This window comes from Oenanthe melanoleuca, chromosome Z (genome assembly GCF_029582105.1).
Source record: "Oenanthe melanoleuca isolate GR-GAL-2019-014 chromosome Z, OMel1.0, whole genome shotgun sequence".
Taxonomy (NCBI): domain Eukaryota; kingdom Metazoa; phylum Chordata; class Aves; order Passeriformes; family Muscicapidae; genus Oenanthe; species Oenanthe melanoleuca.
In genome coordinates, this window is record NC_079362.1 from 51003432 (window position 1) to 51022789 (window position 19358).

Genomic DNA, 19358 nt, shown 5'->3' on the forward strand with positions numbered 1-19358 from the left:
TCCTAGACTTACTGCAGTGATTGTGTTATTCATCAATCAAAGAGATTTGGTAACTTGAGGGCAGTCAAAGGACTGGTGAACATGCCTAAAAGAACTGAGCAGCTCCAATTATCTAGATTATGAGAAGGAAGTTTGAAAAGTGCATCTGTCACAGTTGGTAAGTAACAGCCCTAGAAAAAGCATGTGATAACGGAAGGGTTCTACTTAGCAAATAGGAGATTACAGTATCAAACTGCTGGAAATAGAAGCTGGAGACTGCCATTGTAACATTTGCCCTATACATGCACCTCTGCTTTGCTTAGCACAAGAACAAACACACACCAGCACTGCCTCACGCTGTCAAAGCCTTTTACCTGGAAACTGACACTGCCCACAGGGAGATAGCTCCGATCCTCAAGCATGCTCAGGTACTCTGCCACCAGTGCTGCAGCATGGACCAGGCACATGGCTGCTTCTGTGTAGCACTTCCTCTTGGTGTGCTTCTCTGCCATGTTCTGCAGCCAAGTCAGCCTCAAGTCCGGCGATGTCTGGTATCCTTTGGCAATTCTGAAAACACAGGCCAGAAAACAGGTGTGAATGACCACTTCTCAAATAACAAAAATACCTTTGTAATTCTTCCCCTGGGTTGAATGGAAGAAGATGTCTCTATCCTCATTCTACAATGATTCATTAAACAGAAAGCAAAATAAGTGGTTAGGCAGTGCTAGGCAGAAGACAGAGGGGCTAGGAGGAAAGTAAAACACCCAAGATCCTTCAATGTTCCTAACTCTTATCCTTGCCCAAATCTACGTCCACCGCCCGGAGACTGCACTGCAATGGGCTTACTACTGCAGCCTGGGTCCTCTGTGACAGGCCAGCTCTGCTAAAGAGGGAATGTACACAAACAGAACAGATAGAGAGTTTGTCACAGCTTGTCCCTAAAATGCATAGTTTAGCTCACCTCGCTGCAGAATTTTCTCAGTAGCAATTCTAAATGGATTCACCTGTACATGAGGTCCATCAGCATCTCTGGATCTTCCTGAAATTCCCTCATTTTCACCGTATCTGACAGGATGCTGTTCAGATTACACAGTAGCTCCTCTACCTAAAGCAAGGCAAAGATCAATGTGCAATTTTCAGGTGATTATTTTTTCCTTCTGGAAAAACAAATGCAATCTGCATCAGATGATGTTACTCTCTTTAAGCTTCATTTACCCGAGGAAATGTCAGGATGTTTTCTTCAGCTCTATGCAATGCAGAAAAGACTGCCGACACAGCAAATCTTACACACACACATTTTAATTAATCAAAAGGAGCTGAAATCCTTTGATCTATTTATTTCTGAATGAAAAAAAAATCATATGTGCTAATGGAGTTCAGCTTTAGCTGATCTTTGATCTGAAACCAGATGTTTTTGTAGGTCTTCAGAACACCCTGAGTTACTCTAAGAACTTTAACAAAGTATTTGACAGTTGTCTGAAATGCTTTTCATTATTGCTACTGGCACCTTACAAGTTGGCAAAGAGAGAGAAGTGTCCTAGATGGTACTTGTCTGAAAACATAAATCAAATTCCATCTTGGGAAACCCTTAGAGGGCACAGTTCCTGCTGGGGTCTAGGAGAAAGCTGTACTCAAAATCAAGAGATGATTCTTCTGTAATGGGATTTCAGGGGAAATCCTTAAGAGTTTACTTTATGAAATAATATGCACTTCTTCCTCACTTACTTTTGTGCTTGACATAAACTTACGCAATAACCTTTTCATTCTTATTTTCATTGCTTTGGAAGGCCAAGATCTAGAACCTGCTTCAAGCACAGTCCTATGTGAAAGCTCCTAATAAAAGCCACAGATGCCATAAAAGATTTAACCTGACTGGGAAACGGCGTTGCCTGCATATCTGTATCTTCCTCTGCATAGGCCAGGATGGTTCGCAAGGATCGTCGGAGGAATTCCTCATTAAACTCAGGTGATTTTCCAACCAGAGAAGCTAGTGACATGGTCACCTGCATCTTCACTCTTGAAAAATTCTTCCAGAAGAGAAAAAACAAAAACATGAAAGAATGATGGCTGCACTGTGGCTCACATATCTATCTTCTCTATGAAGCAAACCCACTTTCTCCTGCCCAGATTTGAGTGCAGTAGACTCACTGCTCACATAACTGGCCTCTGGTGCATCAAATCTAATCATGTTTTACCCACTTAAGCCAAAGATCCCTCATTCTGACATGTCCGTACTTTGGGGATAGAATGTTCTTGGAAATATGCATGCTTGCTTGAGACAGGAGAAAGCCAGAAGCACCCCTTTCCCCCTCTGCACAGGCCAGTGGGTGTGTGGATCTGACCCACACCAGAATAGAGGAGGAAGAATGACTGGAAAAACATTCTGGGATGCAATAGGCCTCTGGGAGCTTCAGTTGGCGAGGCACTACACTCTGATGATCATGGTGTGCCTGCAGTATATTTTCCTTCTGCACAGCTTACACTTTTTACATATCCAAGGCTTTTAAAGTAATAACCAGTGAAAGCAGCTCTGCACAAGATCAGACGCTATCCAAAATGCTCATGCATATCCTTTTGTGCTAGAACATTAATAATCTGCATGCATAATGTATGTATTTTGCCCCATGTGTGTGGTAAAAACCAGAGCCTAGTCCTAAGACCATGGAGCTGGTGAAGAATTCCGACTAATACAAGTTTACAGGAGTTCTACTGAGGTTGCAATTGCATTAGAATAGAACTAGACTGAGTAGTTCAGACACAGGAATGGAAGATAAAAGACAATGTGAAGAGTATTGCTTATGCATTGTATCATCTTTGCTGTCAGAGGCCTAATGCTGCTCTTTTTGAAGCGGCATTTACAGATATTGCAGGACAAGTTTCCTGAATCAAAGCAGCGAACAACAATTAAATAATTAAAGTTACTTTCCCCCTATACTTTTAGCACTTCTCTTGGCTCAAATATGTGAAATAGAAGACCAGGTGACTGCAGATGCATTCCATTTGCTGTTGCAACTTCAGTCTTTGTTTCAATTGATCACAAAAAAGGTGGCACAGAATATACTGCTGCTCTCAAAATCTTACACTGGTAGAACTGAAGCTGTATCTCATGAGGAGATAAAGAGTAGCACAGGCTTGAGTCCGTGTAATATCTATGCTGCTACTGCAGTGATGGAGAACTCTTTGACACAGGTCTGCACACTGTTCAACCTCCTCTTCAAACAGCAAATCTCCAAACTAAGGGAAAGAGAAGAAAACATTTATTACTCTCATCAAACATCATTATAGTAGTGCACAAAAGTCACAGGGTTCAGAAAAAGTCTAGAGTCTCCAAAAACTACATGCTATGCTTCTTTTTATTCAGACTTCTGATTCCTGTAATGCTGTATATTCCATATTTAAGATTTTCTACAGGAAAGAAGAGTTTGAAAACAGCCTTTCTGTTTTGAAAAAAGAGAAAGAAATAGAATAAACTCAGAGTATGATAGCTCTAGGAGTTTTTGAAAACATCAAATATTACAAAATTCTTAGAAGAATAGAGGTTTTCTATTTTCAGAATACATAATGATTGATGAAGCATCCAAATATTTCCTTAAGTATGTGGAGCAAATTTTAGCTCTTTGCACCAACGCCCTACCCTTCCCCAGGCCTCCAACATGTTCTTCCTCTCATGGTGTGTGACTCCACTGCCAAGCTTTCATGCCAGACCCTCCTTTCCAGTGCCTTCCCAATGCACACAGTAGGCAATAATCCCAAGGGGCAGGATGTCTGTCCAAAGAAACCCTCAGCAGAGACAGCACAGATGCACCGGTACCATGTGTACATACACAGGACCGATAAAGGTGTGTGAGTGAATACAAGATATTGTTTCCAGTTTGTAGACCCATTTCCCAGTTCTCAGACTTTCTTCAATCCATTATCTCACTGTTTTGTGTCTAATTTATATTACAAGCCTGCTGGCACAGGGTTTTATCATTTCTATTGTAAAATAACATCTATATGCCTACAGTATAATAGAAATAATTGGAATGATTGCTTAATGAAATACAGAACTGAGTCAGCTTAACTACAAGATCTATTTCAATAAGAATTACAATTGCTTCACAAAATTCATCATTGTAATTGGAAGTTAGCTTTAAAGATAAAGTAAAATGAAAACATAATTATTAGTTTCATAACTATTCAGATTCTACCCTGTAATTAGGCTATGTCAGCCAATCTGCATTTAAGAGCAGACAGGCATTAATTGGACAGGAGTATCCTGTTTCTTATTTGTGTTTTACAATAGTTTAGGGAAAATAAACATTTCATGAATTCTTCCTTATTGGAGCTGTTTTTCTTTGCAGGAAAATGAACTTTAAAAAGATTTTAAAGCTCGTATGAAGCACCCAACCCATTACAACCTCTATTATAAAAAAAAAAGACTTTGGGTCAATTTCTCTCCTTATATATGTTTTGAAGTTTGTGGGGTTTTTGCTTTGGTAGAGTTTTGTTGGCTTTTTTTTTTTTTCCTTGTTGTTTTTTCTGACCTGGAGTTTCTTTATTGGTGATACAGAAGTGGAAGAGAGATGAGGATTTGACTTAGTTTTCAGGAAGAACGAAGATGAAAACTGTCAATGTTTAGATTAGAATGCTTAGAATTTTGAAACCCATTTTAGAAATAGAAATCTAGAATGATGCTCTTAATGTCTCATGAGTTTTAATTTCTCTGCTGCTCATCTGATTGGAAACTATTCTTGCTAATACAATAATTTAAATTTGACTTTATGGAATTCTTGTGCAGTTCTTGGCATTAAGATTCTTAATTAAAATCAGAATGTATTTGAAATAAAGTGTGTGGAATTGCTTACTTTTTTATTAGTAAATCCTATATGTTTAAGAGTAGATGCCAAACCCACAAGATGACTCAGATTTAATTATTGCACCTTGTGTGGTCACTTAAATAACTTTACAACAGATGTAGAAATCCTGTAACAAACCTATAGATAGTAATTTGTATTTACATATGCAAAATATATTTAACAGATGTCAAAGAAAAGGGGTAAGTGAATGCACACAGCTCTGCTCTAGAAATGCCATTCTGTTAATTTGATTTCAAGAATGAAAACAAAAGTATATCAAGAGCATACCTTGGCAATGAGTGCTCTGAGAGTCGCAAAACAATGAGTCAAGTAAGTGGTGCTCTGATCATAGCCAAGAGAATTTACCAGGACCTTCAAAACTCCTCCCAAGAGATTATCTCTGCATTCTACTGCAAAGCTCGCCTACATAGGAAGGAGAAAAACAAAAACTGTATGAGGTAATTCAGCAATGAACTGGAAACACAGGAATTGAAACTCTGCTCTCTGGCCCATGAGACATGCAGGAGTTTAGAATTTACAGTTTCTAGATTTTTAACATCAGCTTCAGAGAAATTTGTAGTGACCAAGAAGAGAGAGGGGGGAATGTCCCAAACATTTTCCAAGTTCCGAAGACTCTCCAATGCATTTTTAAGCTCAATCATCTTCTGCAGGGATTTTTGAAACCCCATTTCTGGTCTTTCCAATCTTTCATGTACACTTTGGGTTAGGAACTGATCCTGTGGTGGGCAAGCACCATCCTTTCCCTTGCATCCTTGGTATCCTGAGCACCTAGGCTAAATACAGATATACTGCTATGTTCTGATCAAACCCACAACCAAAACAGTTGAGGGACGAGGTGCTATGAGTGATGTCATGTGAAAATAATGTCCAGTACAACAGAAGTCTAGCAGATAAATGCTTTTTTTACTAACAGGTTTTCAAGCGTGAAGTTTTCTCCTCCCCACCTATGAATTTTTTTCTATTCAAGATTATACAAGTTTACAGAAGATCCCAAAATATTTTGCATTGTCTAAGAAACAAAAGGAAAAATTAATCTTGCTTCCAGAGCAGGGAGTAGCCACCTCTACTATTTCTCACCTGAATGATGTTCTCCTGCATATCAAGAATAATCAAGTTAGCTTCAGTTGCCAGGTTTCCGCTGATCAGAGCTTCTTGGTCTAGCTCAGCTTTTGTCCTGCAAAAATGATCTCTAATTAAAGCAAGCAGAGGGTATCCCAAGAGTTAGATAACCTGCTGTTCAAATAATGCCTGAATACAAATGCATACGATTCTGAATGATCCCATATGACAATAGTGTTCAGAAGTGTTTCTTAAAAACTATGGAGTGAATTTAGGAAAGCTGCTATTGTAGAAGAGCAGTCACAGAAGGGACTTTTGAAAATTAGGCTTCTAGACAGTTTGGATAGATGCTTTTCTTCCTTAATAGTTATCTGCTTAATGACTACTTAATATTATGTTCAGTTGTTCAGTAAACTATGCTGTAATTTCTGAACGCATTTCCTGTAGCAGGACACAAAATTCCAAAACGGAATAATGGATAACTGATCTGACAATTCCATCAAAAAAAAAAGTAAAAATAGTAGACAAAGTAGAAATTGCATCAGTGCCATAGAAGCATTGCTTAATGTAGGAAATTTAAAATGTTCACTCCTGAGACTGTTGACAACAAAAGACAGCAGTGTCCCAGGCCATTTAAGAGAGAGCTGAAATATTGATAAAAGACAGGAAATAGTGATAAGGCAACACATGATACATTCTTAGCTGAGACTTAAGGACAAGGTCTGGAACACTGTTCCTCTGCAGCTGAATAAGCATTGGAGCAGTTACTAACAAAACTGCATTTTCACACATCCCTTCTATGCCGGAAATGCATTTTTCTTTTTCCAAAGTTGCTCAAAAAGGTGCTATTGCCTGGGTAGAGGCTGCTCTCTAGAGCTTGAAATTAAAGTTCTTGTGACTTTGGCTGAAGTTCCTAAGGTGCACTTCTGTGGCTGGAGCAACGGCCTTACAATCACACTTCTGAGTGGCTTCAAAATGTGTTGCTACTCTGCTACATTAATTTACCCAAAAATAAAACCAGAGAAGCAAAGAGTTATCCTTTAGTGTACAAACATAATTCTGAGGAAGGCTAAGAAAGGACATCGGGGAAGTTATAGGGTTACCAACTACAATGACTCAAAGCAACTAAAACCAGAATGGAGTGCCAAAACTTTAGTGCTATAATAAGGGCAGAAATCCCAGTAAGAGTAAGAACTGAAAAAAAGTGAACTTCACAGGTGTTTGGACCATTTCCAGCAACCACTGAGCTTTGTACATTAACCATGCTGACTGGATCTTCTCTGGCATGACACATATCTTTTAACAGCTGCTACAATCTCAAAGCATTATCTTCCCTGACTCCTGCTCACAGAGCTTCTCTATATTAACATAGCATGTCAAACCTAGCTTAGCCAGATAAAATATATACTACAGCACTGTATTCTCTGAGGAGCCAAAATCAACGTAGCAAGCTTCTGTGGTGTATTTGATATGACTCTATCACTAACTAATGTTTGCTGCACTGTAAATAAGGAAAAAATGTGTAGATAGCTATTTAAAATTCTTCTTCTAGTATTTGTGACCTCATTGTTGTGTCATACCAACAGTTGGATATTTCTGCTACATAAACGTTTTCTTTTTCTTTCTCTTTGACAAAAGAGGGAAAGGATTGAAACTACTGATTTCATAATAAAATATCCTAGGAGCAAGAAGAAAACATAAAACCCCCAAGCAGCTTGGTTCTAATAAAAACAATATGCATTAATTAAATTACTTACTTATCTTGTCTCTCATTAGCCTGCCGCCACTGTGTCTGCTCCTTTCTCCAGCGCAAATTTTCATTTACTCCTGCTGATCTGTCATTCCCTAAGAGTGCAACATATGTCAGAGAGATTAAAACAAAAGGGGACACCTGAAGTCTGATAGCTCACCAAAAGAAGGAGATATATTTCTGTAGCAGTCTGTCAGAACTAAAGCCATTCAATTTACAGGTTCAGGGCTCTAGTAAAAAGAGTCATCATTTCTTTTACCTAGGATTTTTAGAGCATTAACTTGCTTAATATGGACAGAAACCTACAAATCTACAGATTTTCCACTTAATAAATGAAGCAACCTTTTCTGCTATGAACGATTTGGTTTTAGTTTTTATACCATTTGTGATAGTTTTGATACCACTTCTTGGCTATTGATTAGACACTAGCATAACTTTTTAGAACATCTTGAAATGTCTTTCTTGGCTTCAAATTCTTCACATTAGAAGAGTTCAGTCCTAGCTACACCTTGGATAGTTGGAACCTAATGATATTTTCATCCATGCAAAACCAATAATTGTCTGAAAAGGAATGGACTGCAGGTGAAAAGGGGGTGAAATGGACAAGGATGAAAATGGATAGTGTGCACAAACCCAACAAATTCACTTATGTCTACAGCCACCTGAGTTCCTCTCAAAAGGCATGGGGGGACAAGGGTATGAAGTACCAGCTGGTATTCTGCAGCGCTTCATCATTTCTCCTCTAGCTCCTTCTCCTCTCAGCAAAGCCTCTTCTAATCGAGCTTTCACATCTCGTGACTTCTGGAGTGCTTGGGTGCTAACTTTATCTGAGCTTTGCTTGCCCTGAAAGTAAAGCAATCAACGCCAATGCCTCAATTTTTGATCATTAGACTAAGTTACATCTTCAGAATGAAATACAACAGGAGTGACCTGTAGAGGGGGCAGAAAATAATGAATAGGATAGATTAATACATGAAGTCTAATAAATGTTGCAAATGAGGAAAGAGGTACAATATGTACTGCTAACAGAAACAAAGATGTAGTTCAGCACTACAGAGAAAGAAATTAAAGTTCAGAGAGAAGGTTGTTTGGTTCATTTCAGTCAGATCCTCTCAGAGAGAAGAGTACTGACATCAAGTCCTGCCTCTGAACTAAAGAGTCATCCTTAGTGTCCTGTCCAGTACTTACAGGAGCTGTCGGTATAATTCCCACCAAAATAGCCCTCAGATATCCAGGTAAAAGAAAATAATTAAACTACTCAGGACACCTTCATAGGACTTCCTCAAAAATTTCAGCAGCATTTTGCTTGAAGGCTATCGTCAGTTATTTTATCTGAACTAGCTTGTCTAGATTAGATAAGTGCAAATTTATCCATTGTCAGTAACAAATTTCCCCTGGACAGCTAGAATTCAAGGAAAAAATTTGATCCAAACCAGGACAACATGTCTTGTTTCACTTACCTTATACTCAAAGCATGAAACACAAATGAAGAGGAGGTCTAAAATCCTGTTCAGCTGCATGGATGGAAGGTCTGCAATCCATTTCTGTATTAGGTTCTGATCAGCATTTTTCATGATCCAGAGGAAACAGATCAAAAGGTTGCGAGTAGTATCTGGACCTAATGTGGCACTCTGTCTGTAGGGCTAGGAACACAAAGCAAATGGCAATTAAAAGAAGAAAAAGGAGATGAAGTAATTTGGATGAAGTAATCTTATTTAAATCTCATTGGAATCGAATCTCAGGACTGGACTTCAGTAAATTTGACCTCTTCCAGGTGACAGTTATTGTAATTTTTACTGTATGTGTAATTAGTGAAAGGACTAGTTGAATGCAAGTGAAAGACTGAGAGAAGTACCAGTTTGCTACTAGCTACTGTTTTGCTACCAGTTTATACATGCTTGTATAATAATTTCCTTATAAAATGCAGAAGAAGATTCTGTAACCATTTCCTTCCCTCCTGCCATGCAGCCAAATTGCATAGTAGATTAAAAAAAAGAACATATGAGGAAAAATCATACATCAAGAAAAACAAGCATCTGAATCTCAGATCCATGGATTCAGGTTAAACTGGAACTGTGGGGCTGCCACAGTGGCATTTGCTGATCTGGAACAAGTCTAGGTTTGGTATGGAAATAAAAATAGGTATGTGGGAGAAAAAAAGTGAATAACGTATGGTAAAATAGCAATTAAATAACCAGAAGAGAATAGGAGAAGACGACAGAAGGACTATGAGGGATCCATAGGGGTTGGAAGAAACAGAAATGTAGTTTCTCATGACTGTAGCTATTTTTGGCAAGAAAGGATAAAAGGAGAAAAAAAGTAAGATGAAAACAGATAGAAGAAAGGAGACTGGCAGAGCAGTGAACATACCAGTGACACCAGAGGTATTCCAGAGCTCCTGATGCTGAATTGACTCCCTGCAATGGCAAGGGCCACGTTTTGATTGATTGCACCTGAAGACTCTTCTTCTTCTGGGTTTCCTGCGCGCCCCTTTCCACTGCGGACATCTGAAACTAAATTTGAAATACCCCATTGGAACTTCAGGAGCAATCCAGTTGCTTCTGCTCATGTGTCACAGTCTTCCATCGGTCTGTAACCTAGCAAAACAATCGGCACCTCCATCCCTGAAACTGTCTGGCTGATGTACTAAGCAGTGAAAGAGGCACAGCATTAGCAAGAGAAATTGCAGCTATCTGCAAAGACTGCCAAATTATTCAAATACATAAAATACATAAAAGGTAGTAGCAATCATGAGATTATCTCTGAAGTTTGAAGCCAGGCCAGCGCTTTGTAAGAACCATCCAGTTCTAGTTAATTTCAATCAACAAGATAAGCACAGAAACTAGACATGAATTTGGTAGTATTAAACAAAGATGTAAGTCTGCTAAGAGCTGACAGATCCAGTATTGCCTGATGACTTAAAGTTTTATTTCAGGTACTTAACTGCTTCTATTCCCTGCCTTTTCAGCAAATGAAGTTATTTATACCTATGTTTTGTAAAAATCTTGTCTGTTTCTAAATATCCATTTTGTGTTTTGCAAGTTCTGTTTTTCAGAGAAGTGAGTGATCAGCTGGACCCCATGTGTTCAGAATGGGATCACAGCTTCCTGTGACAGACTGTCACAGGAAAACACTCTAAAACCTAGGCTTATTGGTACACCTGGGCTTCTTCATAATAACTCTTTTCATCTGTGGTATAAGGATAATACTTAGATTAAAAGAATGGTGTGAGATCTAATTAGCCAATGTATAGTAAATGCTTTCACTTAACCCAATTCAAAGTGATAAATACCATTTTCATATTATTAAGATTTTTGTTAAGACATTTGAATGTGAAATATTTTCAGAACCAGTGACAAAAATATACTCTTCAAAGTTTATACCTTTAGTTAATTAATTTTGGTATCATGGCAAAAGCAGTAAAAAAGTAAGAGCAAAAGAGAATGCAATCTGATTTCTATAATTGTGGTGTAACATGATGTCAGTATCATGACCAGTATTTTCACTACTGATAAGTAGTTAAGTGTATGTAGAGCTAAATATTTCTTGCTGACCTTGCAGGCTTTATTTATCTTTTACACCAAGAGATACGCAGGAGTACTTACAGATATATCTCTGGTCTATCACTTTCTCATGAAGTGAAGACAATGAAGTTTTTCCTGTCTGTAAAAATCCAGTTTACTTCTAAGAAATACTCAACCTTACTAGACTAATCTCTTAATCTCTTAAATTATTTAGACAAACCCCTCTTAGAAGCTGAAAAGTTAAAAGGCGAAAAGTTCTTACCTGTAAAATCATGGAGTTGGGGTAGTGAATCCAAAATGATACCAACCAAAGGGAGGTAAAGAGCTGCAATTTTATTCTTCACCTCCTTTTTGGAGCAACGTGGGTCTAGGTCATGGGAACTCAGCAGGCTAAGGATAGCACTGACAGCTTTTCTTTGCACCTTGCTAATTCTGTCAACACAGAAATCATCCATGAGTTCCATTCATGGACCATGCACAAATGACTTATAAATAAAAGACTTAATAAACAGAAAGGAGGTGGAAGAACAAATAATAAACACCAATATGCACTGGATAATCTCCTTCATTCTAAGCAGAGATTCATGTTTCCTGCAAACAGTAGGTATCTTAAATCTCCAAGACACTTTACCACAATCCAAGATCACCCAAGTCTTTCAAATTTCTCATAAAAATTCATTGTGGTAAAGAGAGCTGCTTAAGGAAAAGCATCAAATTCTGGCAAAAGTTTAGCCAAACACTTAAGTTCAGACAAAGACAGAAGTGTTTTAGAGGGAAGAGCAACTGAAGTTTTGTCTTCTTGATTTGTTTATTCAGCCAACACTACTGCCACAAATATATATTTTTATTCATTGGAGGAACATACTGCAGACAAAGCCATAACTGGGTCATAGCTATGTTGCAGAGTGACTCACTGAAAAGAACAGGGAAAGCAGGACTGTCCTGGAGTCAAACTATGGCCTTGTCAAGAGTAAGAGTGTGACCTGATCCCATTCTAAAATCTGCAAATTAGGATACGCACCCCTCGCTGTCTGCGTCCAGTGCTGCTGCCAATTCAGTGAAAAGTAAGCCAGTCAGGAAGTGCTGCTGACGGTATTCGGCTGACAGGTCAAACAAGCCAGTGATTTTCTGATCCTGGAAACTAGAGCAGGAGCTGGAGTTCTGCAAAGATATATTAGAAGTGTTAAAAAATAATCACCAAAACCAATGCTTCTGAAAGAGATCATAGTCACAGTCAATGTAGGAACAGAGAAAACACCACTGACTTTGAACTAAAAGTTCAACATTTTTGAGGAATGTGTGTGAAATAAATATGTGTGTGATTTCAAATGAGTGCTTGCTAGGATATTACCCTTTCCATTCTGTGCGAGCAACTAATTTTACGCTTTTTGAGATGCAAAATTCCAACTCTGTATTCATTAGTTTGGACAGGATGCAAAGTCAGAATTTTCTCCATTCTTGTTCTTATTGTTGCATAGCAGACATTAGCTATTATAAAGCAAGAAACTGCTTCTACATTAAGAGGGACTTTGGTGTCAGAAACAGCTCACTGCGCATTCTTCAGCCTCCACGACATATAGTATGGAAGTAAGGTCAGGAAAGACATGTGAACAGTGTTTCCTTTTGCCCTGGAAATCCTTGGCTGAGCTTGCTGGCAGCTGGCATAATTTAGACCAGTCTTCAAACTGCTCTAACTCACAGCTGTGACTGATATATAGCCAGCCCAGGAATGGAAAGTTGCTGCTATATATGTGCTGTGAACTTCTTAGCTTCTCCAATCATAGGCGTGTGCCACAGGTCACCTGAAATGTTTTTGTCCCTTTCTCAGGTGAGCATAAGTCTTAGACTCTACTCCCCACTGCAGCTACTGGGTTTTAGGAGTCCAAATTTTGTTTTTAATTCATTCTTCAGTATTCCTCTCAATATTTCTGGAAGTCACCTGGGAATAGTCCCGGACCCCAAACACATGAAGTATCAGTGCTGTAGCAGCTGTCTTCCTATCTCGTCAAAGGAATCCCATGTCTCTTAGCCCCATATTTTGGATCCATGTACTCCCATTCAACCTCAAACAAACAGACATTGGTTGTACTATGTTTGTGTGAATAATGGCAAGTGTAGAGCACCCAGTTAACTGAATTTGGCTTCTCTCAAAAAAGTTCAAAATATTTATTCACAAGACCATATTTCTATTGCATGTCTAACTCAAGCTGGACAGCCCTCCTGCAGACAGGTCAAAGTTACTGCAAGGGCGGTCAGCTAGTGCATTAAGTCATGCAAGGGCCACAAAAGCCTTATTGACTTGCACAAGCTGCACACCATAGGTTACTCCTAAAGGAGAAAAGAGTTGATGATGTTGCTCGAAGGAAAGATTAATTAAACTGATGTTGGCCAAGCTCTGACTTGATAGAACTAGTCACAAGAGCTACGTTGATATTTTTTATATCCATAAGCAGAAGAGTCGTATTTCTAGCTCTTTGGCATCCCGGATTAGTATTCACCAAATGTATTGTGACATCTGACTCTAAGACTTTGATGCTTTGCTTTTAGGACCAGGAAAAACTTCAAGAACATATTATTTACTATTAACCTCTGACAACCCTAACTAAAGTATGAGATGCAGCACATCTTAGCATCTAACCAATTCTTTGGCAATGACACTCAAAAAAGAAACCATGAATTTGAACTGCTTCATTACTCAGACTGTTTTTGTACCTCCCATCATTTTAGTTTCAATCCCATCTCCTTGCTTCCCAGCATCGTGGCAATTTTGAAGCATTGCACTGAAATGCTTCAGCCAGTGCTGGCCTCTGCAAGACCATTGAGGGGGAAAACAGACATGTGAGCAGTCTCCAATAGGGACTTTGCCCTTTGTAGAAAACCATCTGCATAGAATGTAGAGGAGAAGAGCACAAGACTGGAAAAAGTATGTTGCGTGCCAATCAATAATTGCTTTTTTTGAAATTTGTGAACTCTGTGGTTAGGAAGACCACGTAAGGTCCTGACAGTGTGTCAGTACCAGACCAAGTGTGGAAAAATTTCTGGAGACGTGAAGTATGATGAAGATTGCACGGTCTACTCAGGATACCTGAGTGTTTCCAGACAGATCATAAAGTTCAAATAAAAAGGAGAACACTGTTCAAAAAACCACAGAGAAATCATGGACAAAGATATAGCATGATCTGTACTACTGTGGTGGGGAGAAACCCAGAGAAGAACACTCCTATTGGAAAAAGAAAGCATGATAATCCTATTTTAAGCAACATGAAGGCTCAACAAAAATTCACTTCCAGGATATTGAAAATTGCAGTGTGTCAGTCACTAACTTTAATAGTGGTATCATCTACTTCCACCTGGGAAGTAAGAAGTTCTGTTAAAGGCAAACACACAGAAAGCATGCATAGCTGCATGCCATAGTTCTCCAAAACAGATATTGAAATAACTATTTGCTGTTGTGTGTGGATGGAATAAGGATGTGCCTGTAAACTGGCCTTCAGAGCTGTGTTTCTTTTAGACCATGTTTGTCTACATCAACAGTCATCTTTCTGTGTGCATGTTTCCAGGGGAGAACGTGTCTGTCTTCATCTTTAAATCCTGTAGATGCAGTTTTGCAGTAGTATAGTACTCCTGTAGCCTTTTCCTTCCGTCCCTTTTTCTCAAATGGGAATTTTTTCTCCCTGATCCAACAGTGGCTGATTCTAACTTAAGTATTTGAATACAGAGCAATATAAGTAATTTTCTACATGTGCTTTATGTGACATTCATGCAATACCTATCTAATGGACAACCACCTGGGAGGACAAGGAGGGAGACGGAGATGCTGGAGCAGATGCAGATGTCATGAAGAAGAGGTTCAGATTGAGGTAATGCTCATGACTGCAGAGAATTTTCAGGAACTCAAGTCTCATGGAAATCAGGGTGGAAAGTGAATTCAGCTTGTTTGAAAGCTAGGAAAAACAAACAAAAACGTGTCAAGTGATGGGTTAGTATTATTTAAATTACCATGTAGTGAAATAAGCTGCTCCCTGAAAAGAACATAGACACATAGCCCTGCATGCATAAAAATGCTCACTGTACCTAACTAACTTCCATACATTAGCTGCTGATTGTTTACAGTAATGATGTCTCGCTCCCTGCTCCCCAGCTGACTTATCAATTTCCCAAGAGATAATAAATTGTTTCCATCTTCTTTGCTCCCCCCCAAAAAATAAACAATACTTTTGTCTTTTACAGAGAAAAATTAAAAACAAACTGAACTTCTCTGAGTCTGTGGCAAATTCATAAAATGTCCTGCTAAGCAACACAGCACACCAGTAGTTTCGTCATTTCCCTTCTTGTCAATGACATCAGAGAAGGAATTAGTGGAGATACCTGACGGACCTGCACACACAGTCTCAAAACAGAAAGAAAATACTCCTTATTTTTAATTTTCAGATACTTGTAACGCAAGAAGACAGATGTAATATTTTAAGTGACTCCCCAAAATCTAAATCCTGCCCTCAGCACTCAGCAGGAGGAGTCAGAAAGTTGATCTATACTATCTGCAGACCCTACTGCTACGGGAAGTAAAAAAATAAGGGAAAAAATGTGGTTTGTGGATGTCTTACAGCAGAGCTAGCTATGACATTTCTAAAAGAGTCTTTACCTCCACTCAATTTTTTTCCCACAGATCACAAATCAAAAGAGGTTTTAAAATCATTGCATATGCAATAGGAAATAGGAAATTTACCCGGTCCTTCAATACAACTCAAAGGATCTTGATGGATAAACTAATCAAACAGAACACAACACATTAGCCAAATGCAATCTCAATCATGCATTCTGCCTACCTGATTACAGTAATGTTTGATGAGATTAAACACAAATCCTCGATCCATTAAAGAAAGAAGATCATACAAGAAAAATGCCAGGCTGATATTAATTTTTTCTGCTTGTTCACTTTCCTTAAAAAAAGAAAAAATACCAGTTATGATGTATAAAACTTACATAAAAGTGGAAGACTTTTTAAAATAATGAAAAATAGTGCAGGGTTCAGCTCCCAGAACCATCTCAGCGAAAATACAGGACAAGATTGTTTCAGTTCTCCAGTTCACATGATCTTGTTAAAATTGCACAGAATCACATCTGTAAATTATTTGAACTGTTTCACAGAAAAATGTCACGGGATGAATGAACAGTTCATTTGTGCACCCCTTTGGGCTGACAACAAAAAAGTGGAATTTGAAACCTGCTCTGAATTGCCTGTTGGCTGCAGTACTGCATATGACATTTTTTTTCCTATTGAACATTAGAGGATGCTGGGTTTTATGCTTAAAACATAAAATATTACGAAAAACCTGCACTGGCTTTGCTGATGGAATGCCAAGTATTTTGTTTAGAAATTTTAAGTGTAAAACTGATAGTAACAAAATACTGGTAAGATAAATCTGTGGGGTTCACCATACAGCAGCTAAGCTCTTGTATATTTGGAATTTGCCTGATTTCTACAGATACACAGCCTCAAGTAAGAATCCAAAAATTTCATGGACCCTTTAAAATGAGGCTACAGTTACTTCAAACACAACAATTTAAATCATAACCTCTCAGTAGCCTATATAGTTCACCAAGTGAAATTAGTGAAGATGCTTGAGGGATCTACACACAATTAATGCTCAAAACTGACAGAGGAGATGACTGAGAAAAAAATATGTCTGTACTGGCACCTCTGACTAGTGAGAACAGGTGTGCAGCACCTCAGGGTTGCTACAATTCACTTTTTCATTTCTCAAGCTTTTTGTTGCTGTTCAGGAATATATATATATTTATTTAGGCATCAAAAGTAGAAAGAAGTTAATGGAACTTAAGGCTTATTTCTTGTCTTCAATTTTCAAGTGGCCAGTGCCTCTTTAAGGAGATTATAGGTTAGATGACTTGTGGCTGGCTTTTGCAACATTCACGAGGAGCACTGCCTTCCTATAGCATATCCCACTGCTACAGAGAAGTCAAATGAGGAATTAAACACAATGCAGTAGGATAGAGGGTAACTGCAAAGGGGGATAAAAGGAGGAAGTCCTGCTAGGCCTGCAGTCTGATGTGCTGGCTAACATGGCAAAAAGCATTTCTAGAACTGAAAATGTGTGTCCAGTCTTTCCTGTCAATAGGAAAGGGAATTCTCTTTTTGCACACTGCAGCCACACTGAACAAAACCAATCTGCAAAGAGAGCACAAAGCTGCCCTTTAACTGCCACAACTCTTGCTTAAGGTCCATGTGAGAGTATTGGCCCAATTCTAGCAACACTGCTGATACTGAAATGAGATTAAGTGTAGCTCAGTGTAACACAAGATGAGAAGCAAGGATTCGTAGGACTTATTTCATCCACTTACCTTGGGTGGTTTGACTACAAGTGTAGCAATCTCTGAAGTAATCACACTAACTATAGTAGTAATATCATCTTTGAAACGATCAGAGAACCGGCTCCTTCGTGGGTTATCTTGCTTCTCTGTGTTGTGAACATACTGAGCCATACTCTTTATCTGCAAAGCACAAAAAAGAATACTAAAAAAATATCCAGGCTGGAGGTAAAATACTGCTTTAAGTTTCTTTGTAAGAGTAAGATCTCCTACTTCTTTTCCCTGATTTTAATCACTTATTTTCTCAGAGCTGCTGTGATAAATCCTACATGGCAATGACAACAGAGTGTCTAAGACTCAAACACAGACATTGATTCCTATTCATATTCATGCAGCTGGCTACTCTCAGTACCTGAAATCAAAATCACCCTCCCCCAACTCCTTGCATCTGCAATTCTGAAATGCTGCTGCTGCTGCTTGCAACTTTTGCCCTTGATGATGACAGACAGGGAGCGACACTGTGGAATTCTTATTTTTTGACCTAATGTTGCATTGTTACATGCTGACAGTGGAAATCATTATATTTTTTCCATGCCACGCATCGCCTCAGGGCTCCGTAAAACTGTGAGTTTGTGGAGCTTTGTCACTGTTCCATGCTGTTAACAAAATGGAAAAGACAAGAACATATATTGACCGATAAGTATGGGCTTGGTGTCTGAGTGCTTCTCAGTCTTCTGCAAGCTGTGAACTACTGCTCATGTAGTTCATGCAGAACTTTGCCATCACTGCCACACTGAGGAAGGAGGGTGAATACCAAGAATTCTTTAGCTGTACTTCCATTATTTGACACCTCTCCTTTACACAGGGCTGAATAACTGAAGAGGTCACCACCCATTTGAATCTGTGCCTGGAGCACCTACTACATGCCACCACTATCTGATTGTAAAATACCACGGTTGAGTCTTACCAGGAGCTCAAAGAAGAACCAGGCATACTTGAAGACTGATTCTCTCACCATGCCCGTGCTGACCACCATCTGCAATGCCAGTTCCTCATGGAAATGCTAAATAATAAACACAGACTGTTGGAAAATGGCTTTCCAATCAACTCATCTTTCATTTTCAACATCTTCCCTGCGGGAAACTTCTCCATACTGGAGGGTAAGCAACTGGATGAGGATGGGTAGGCATCTTTGTAAGATCAGAAGGCAGGTTTGACCAAAGTGACATCTAAAGAATGCTGTTGGCAACAAACTTTCAGACTCATTTTTCTGTGGATCCAGAATCATAGATAAATGTAGAGGGAAATGCCTTTGGACCATTCTGAGGTCATTGTCTGCATGCGTGATAGGGAGCAGTCATGCTTCCCACTACCTTCTAAGTGTTTTTGTTTGGCACATCCATGTTTTTCTGACACAAGGTATTAGTAAGATTGACTCTAGCAGAAGAGAAGGACAGTGCAATAACAACAGCAGACCTTGTACAGACATTTGTAGTTGGAGACAACACTTTCTACAGTGATATCTCAACAAAAGACACACAATCCCAATTATCTAAACTTTAAGGAAATTCAAATCTGGACTACAAAAAGCTTGGATCTAAATCTACAAAAAGGGACAAAGAAAATAATTCTTTATAGAAGAAAGAGGAGGCAAATATTTCTGAATGGAGTTTACTGTAACATGTAAAGACATGTATCCAGGAGTAAACAGCAGTGGAAAATGACTGAGGTTCTAAGACCTCGAGAAAGAGAGCAAAGGGAGAATCCAGACAGGCTGCTACTTGTCTAAATCTGGATAAAGAATCTAAAGACTCTGGAGTAGAAGTAAAAAACTTTGAGTAATGTTTACCCACTGATTCA

General features: G+C 38.8%; 1 protein-coding gene across 4 annotated transcripts in view; it reads right to left on the reverse strand.

The window, feature by feature from the left end:
- Window positions 1–19358, reverse strand: part of DOCK8 (dedicator of cytokinesis 8) — an 87078-nt gene that overhangs the window by 14119 nt on the left and 53601 nt on the right. For all 4 annotated transcript variants that reach the window (XM_056513057.1, XM_056513059.1, XM_056513060.1 and 1 more), the window contains 16 exons: window positions 18466–18561; window positions 17532–17681; window positions 15998–16111; window positions 14960–15115; window positions 12193–12332; window positions 11434–11603; window positions 10018–10160; window positions 9108–9290; window positions 8355–8490; window positions 7655–7742; window positions 5916–6012; window positions 5106–5240; window positions 3061–3213; window positions 1848–2006; window positions 984–1084; window positions 354–546 (listed from right to left, as the gene is read on the reverse strand). In XM_056513057.1, coding sequence (XP_056369032.1) covers window positions 354–546; window positions 984–1084; window positions 1848–2006; window positions 3061–3213; window positions 5106–5240; window positions 5916–6012; window positions 7655–7742; window positions 8355–8490; window positions 9108–9290; window positions 10018–10160; window positions 11434–11603; window positions 12193–12332; window positions 14960–15115; window positions 15998–16111; window positions 17532–17681; window positions 18466–18561 — 2214 coding nt within the window. The remainder of the gene's footprint in view (window positions 1–353; window positions 547–983; window positions 1085–1847; window positions 2007–3060; window positions 3214–5105; window positions 5241–5915; window positions 6013–7654; window positions 7743–8354; window positions 8491–9107; window positions 9291–10017; window positions 10161–11433; window positions 11604–12192; window positions 12333–14959; window positions 15116–15997; window positions 16112–17531; window positions 17682–18465; window positions 18562–19358) is intronic.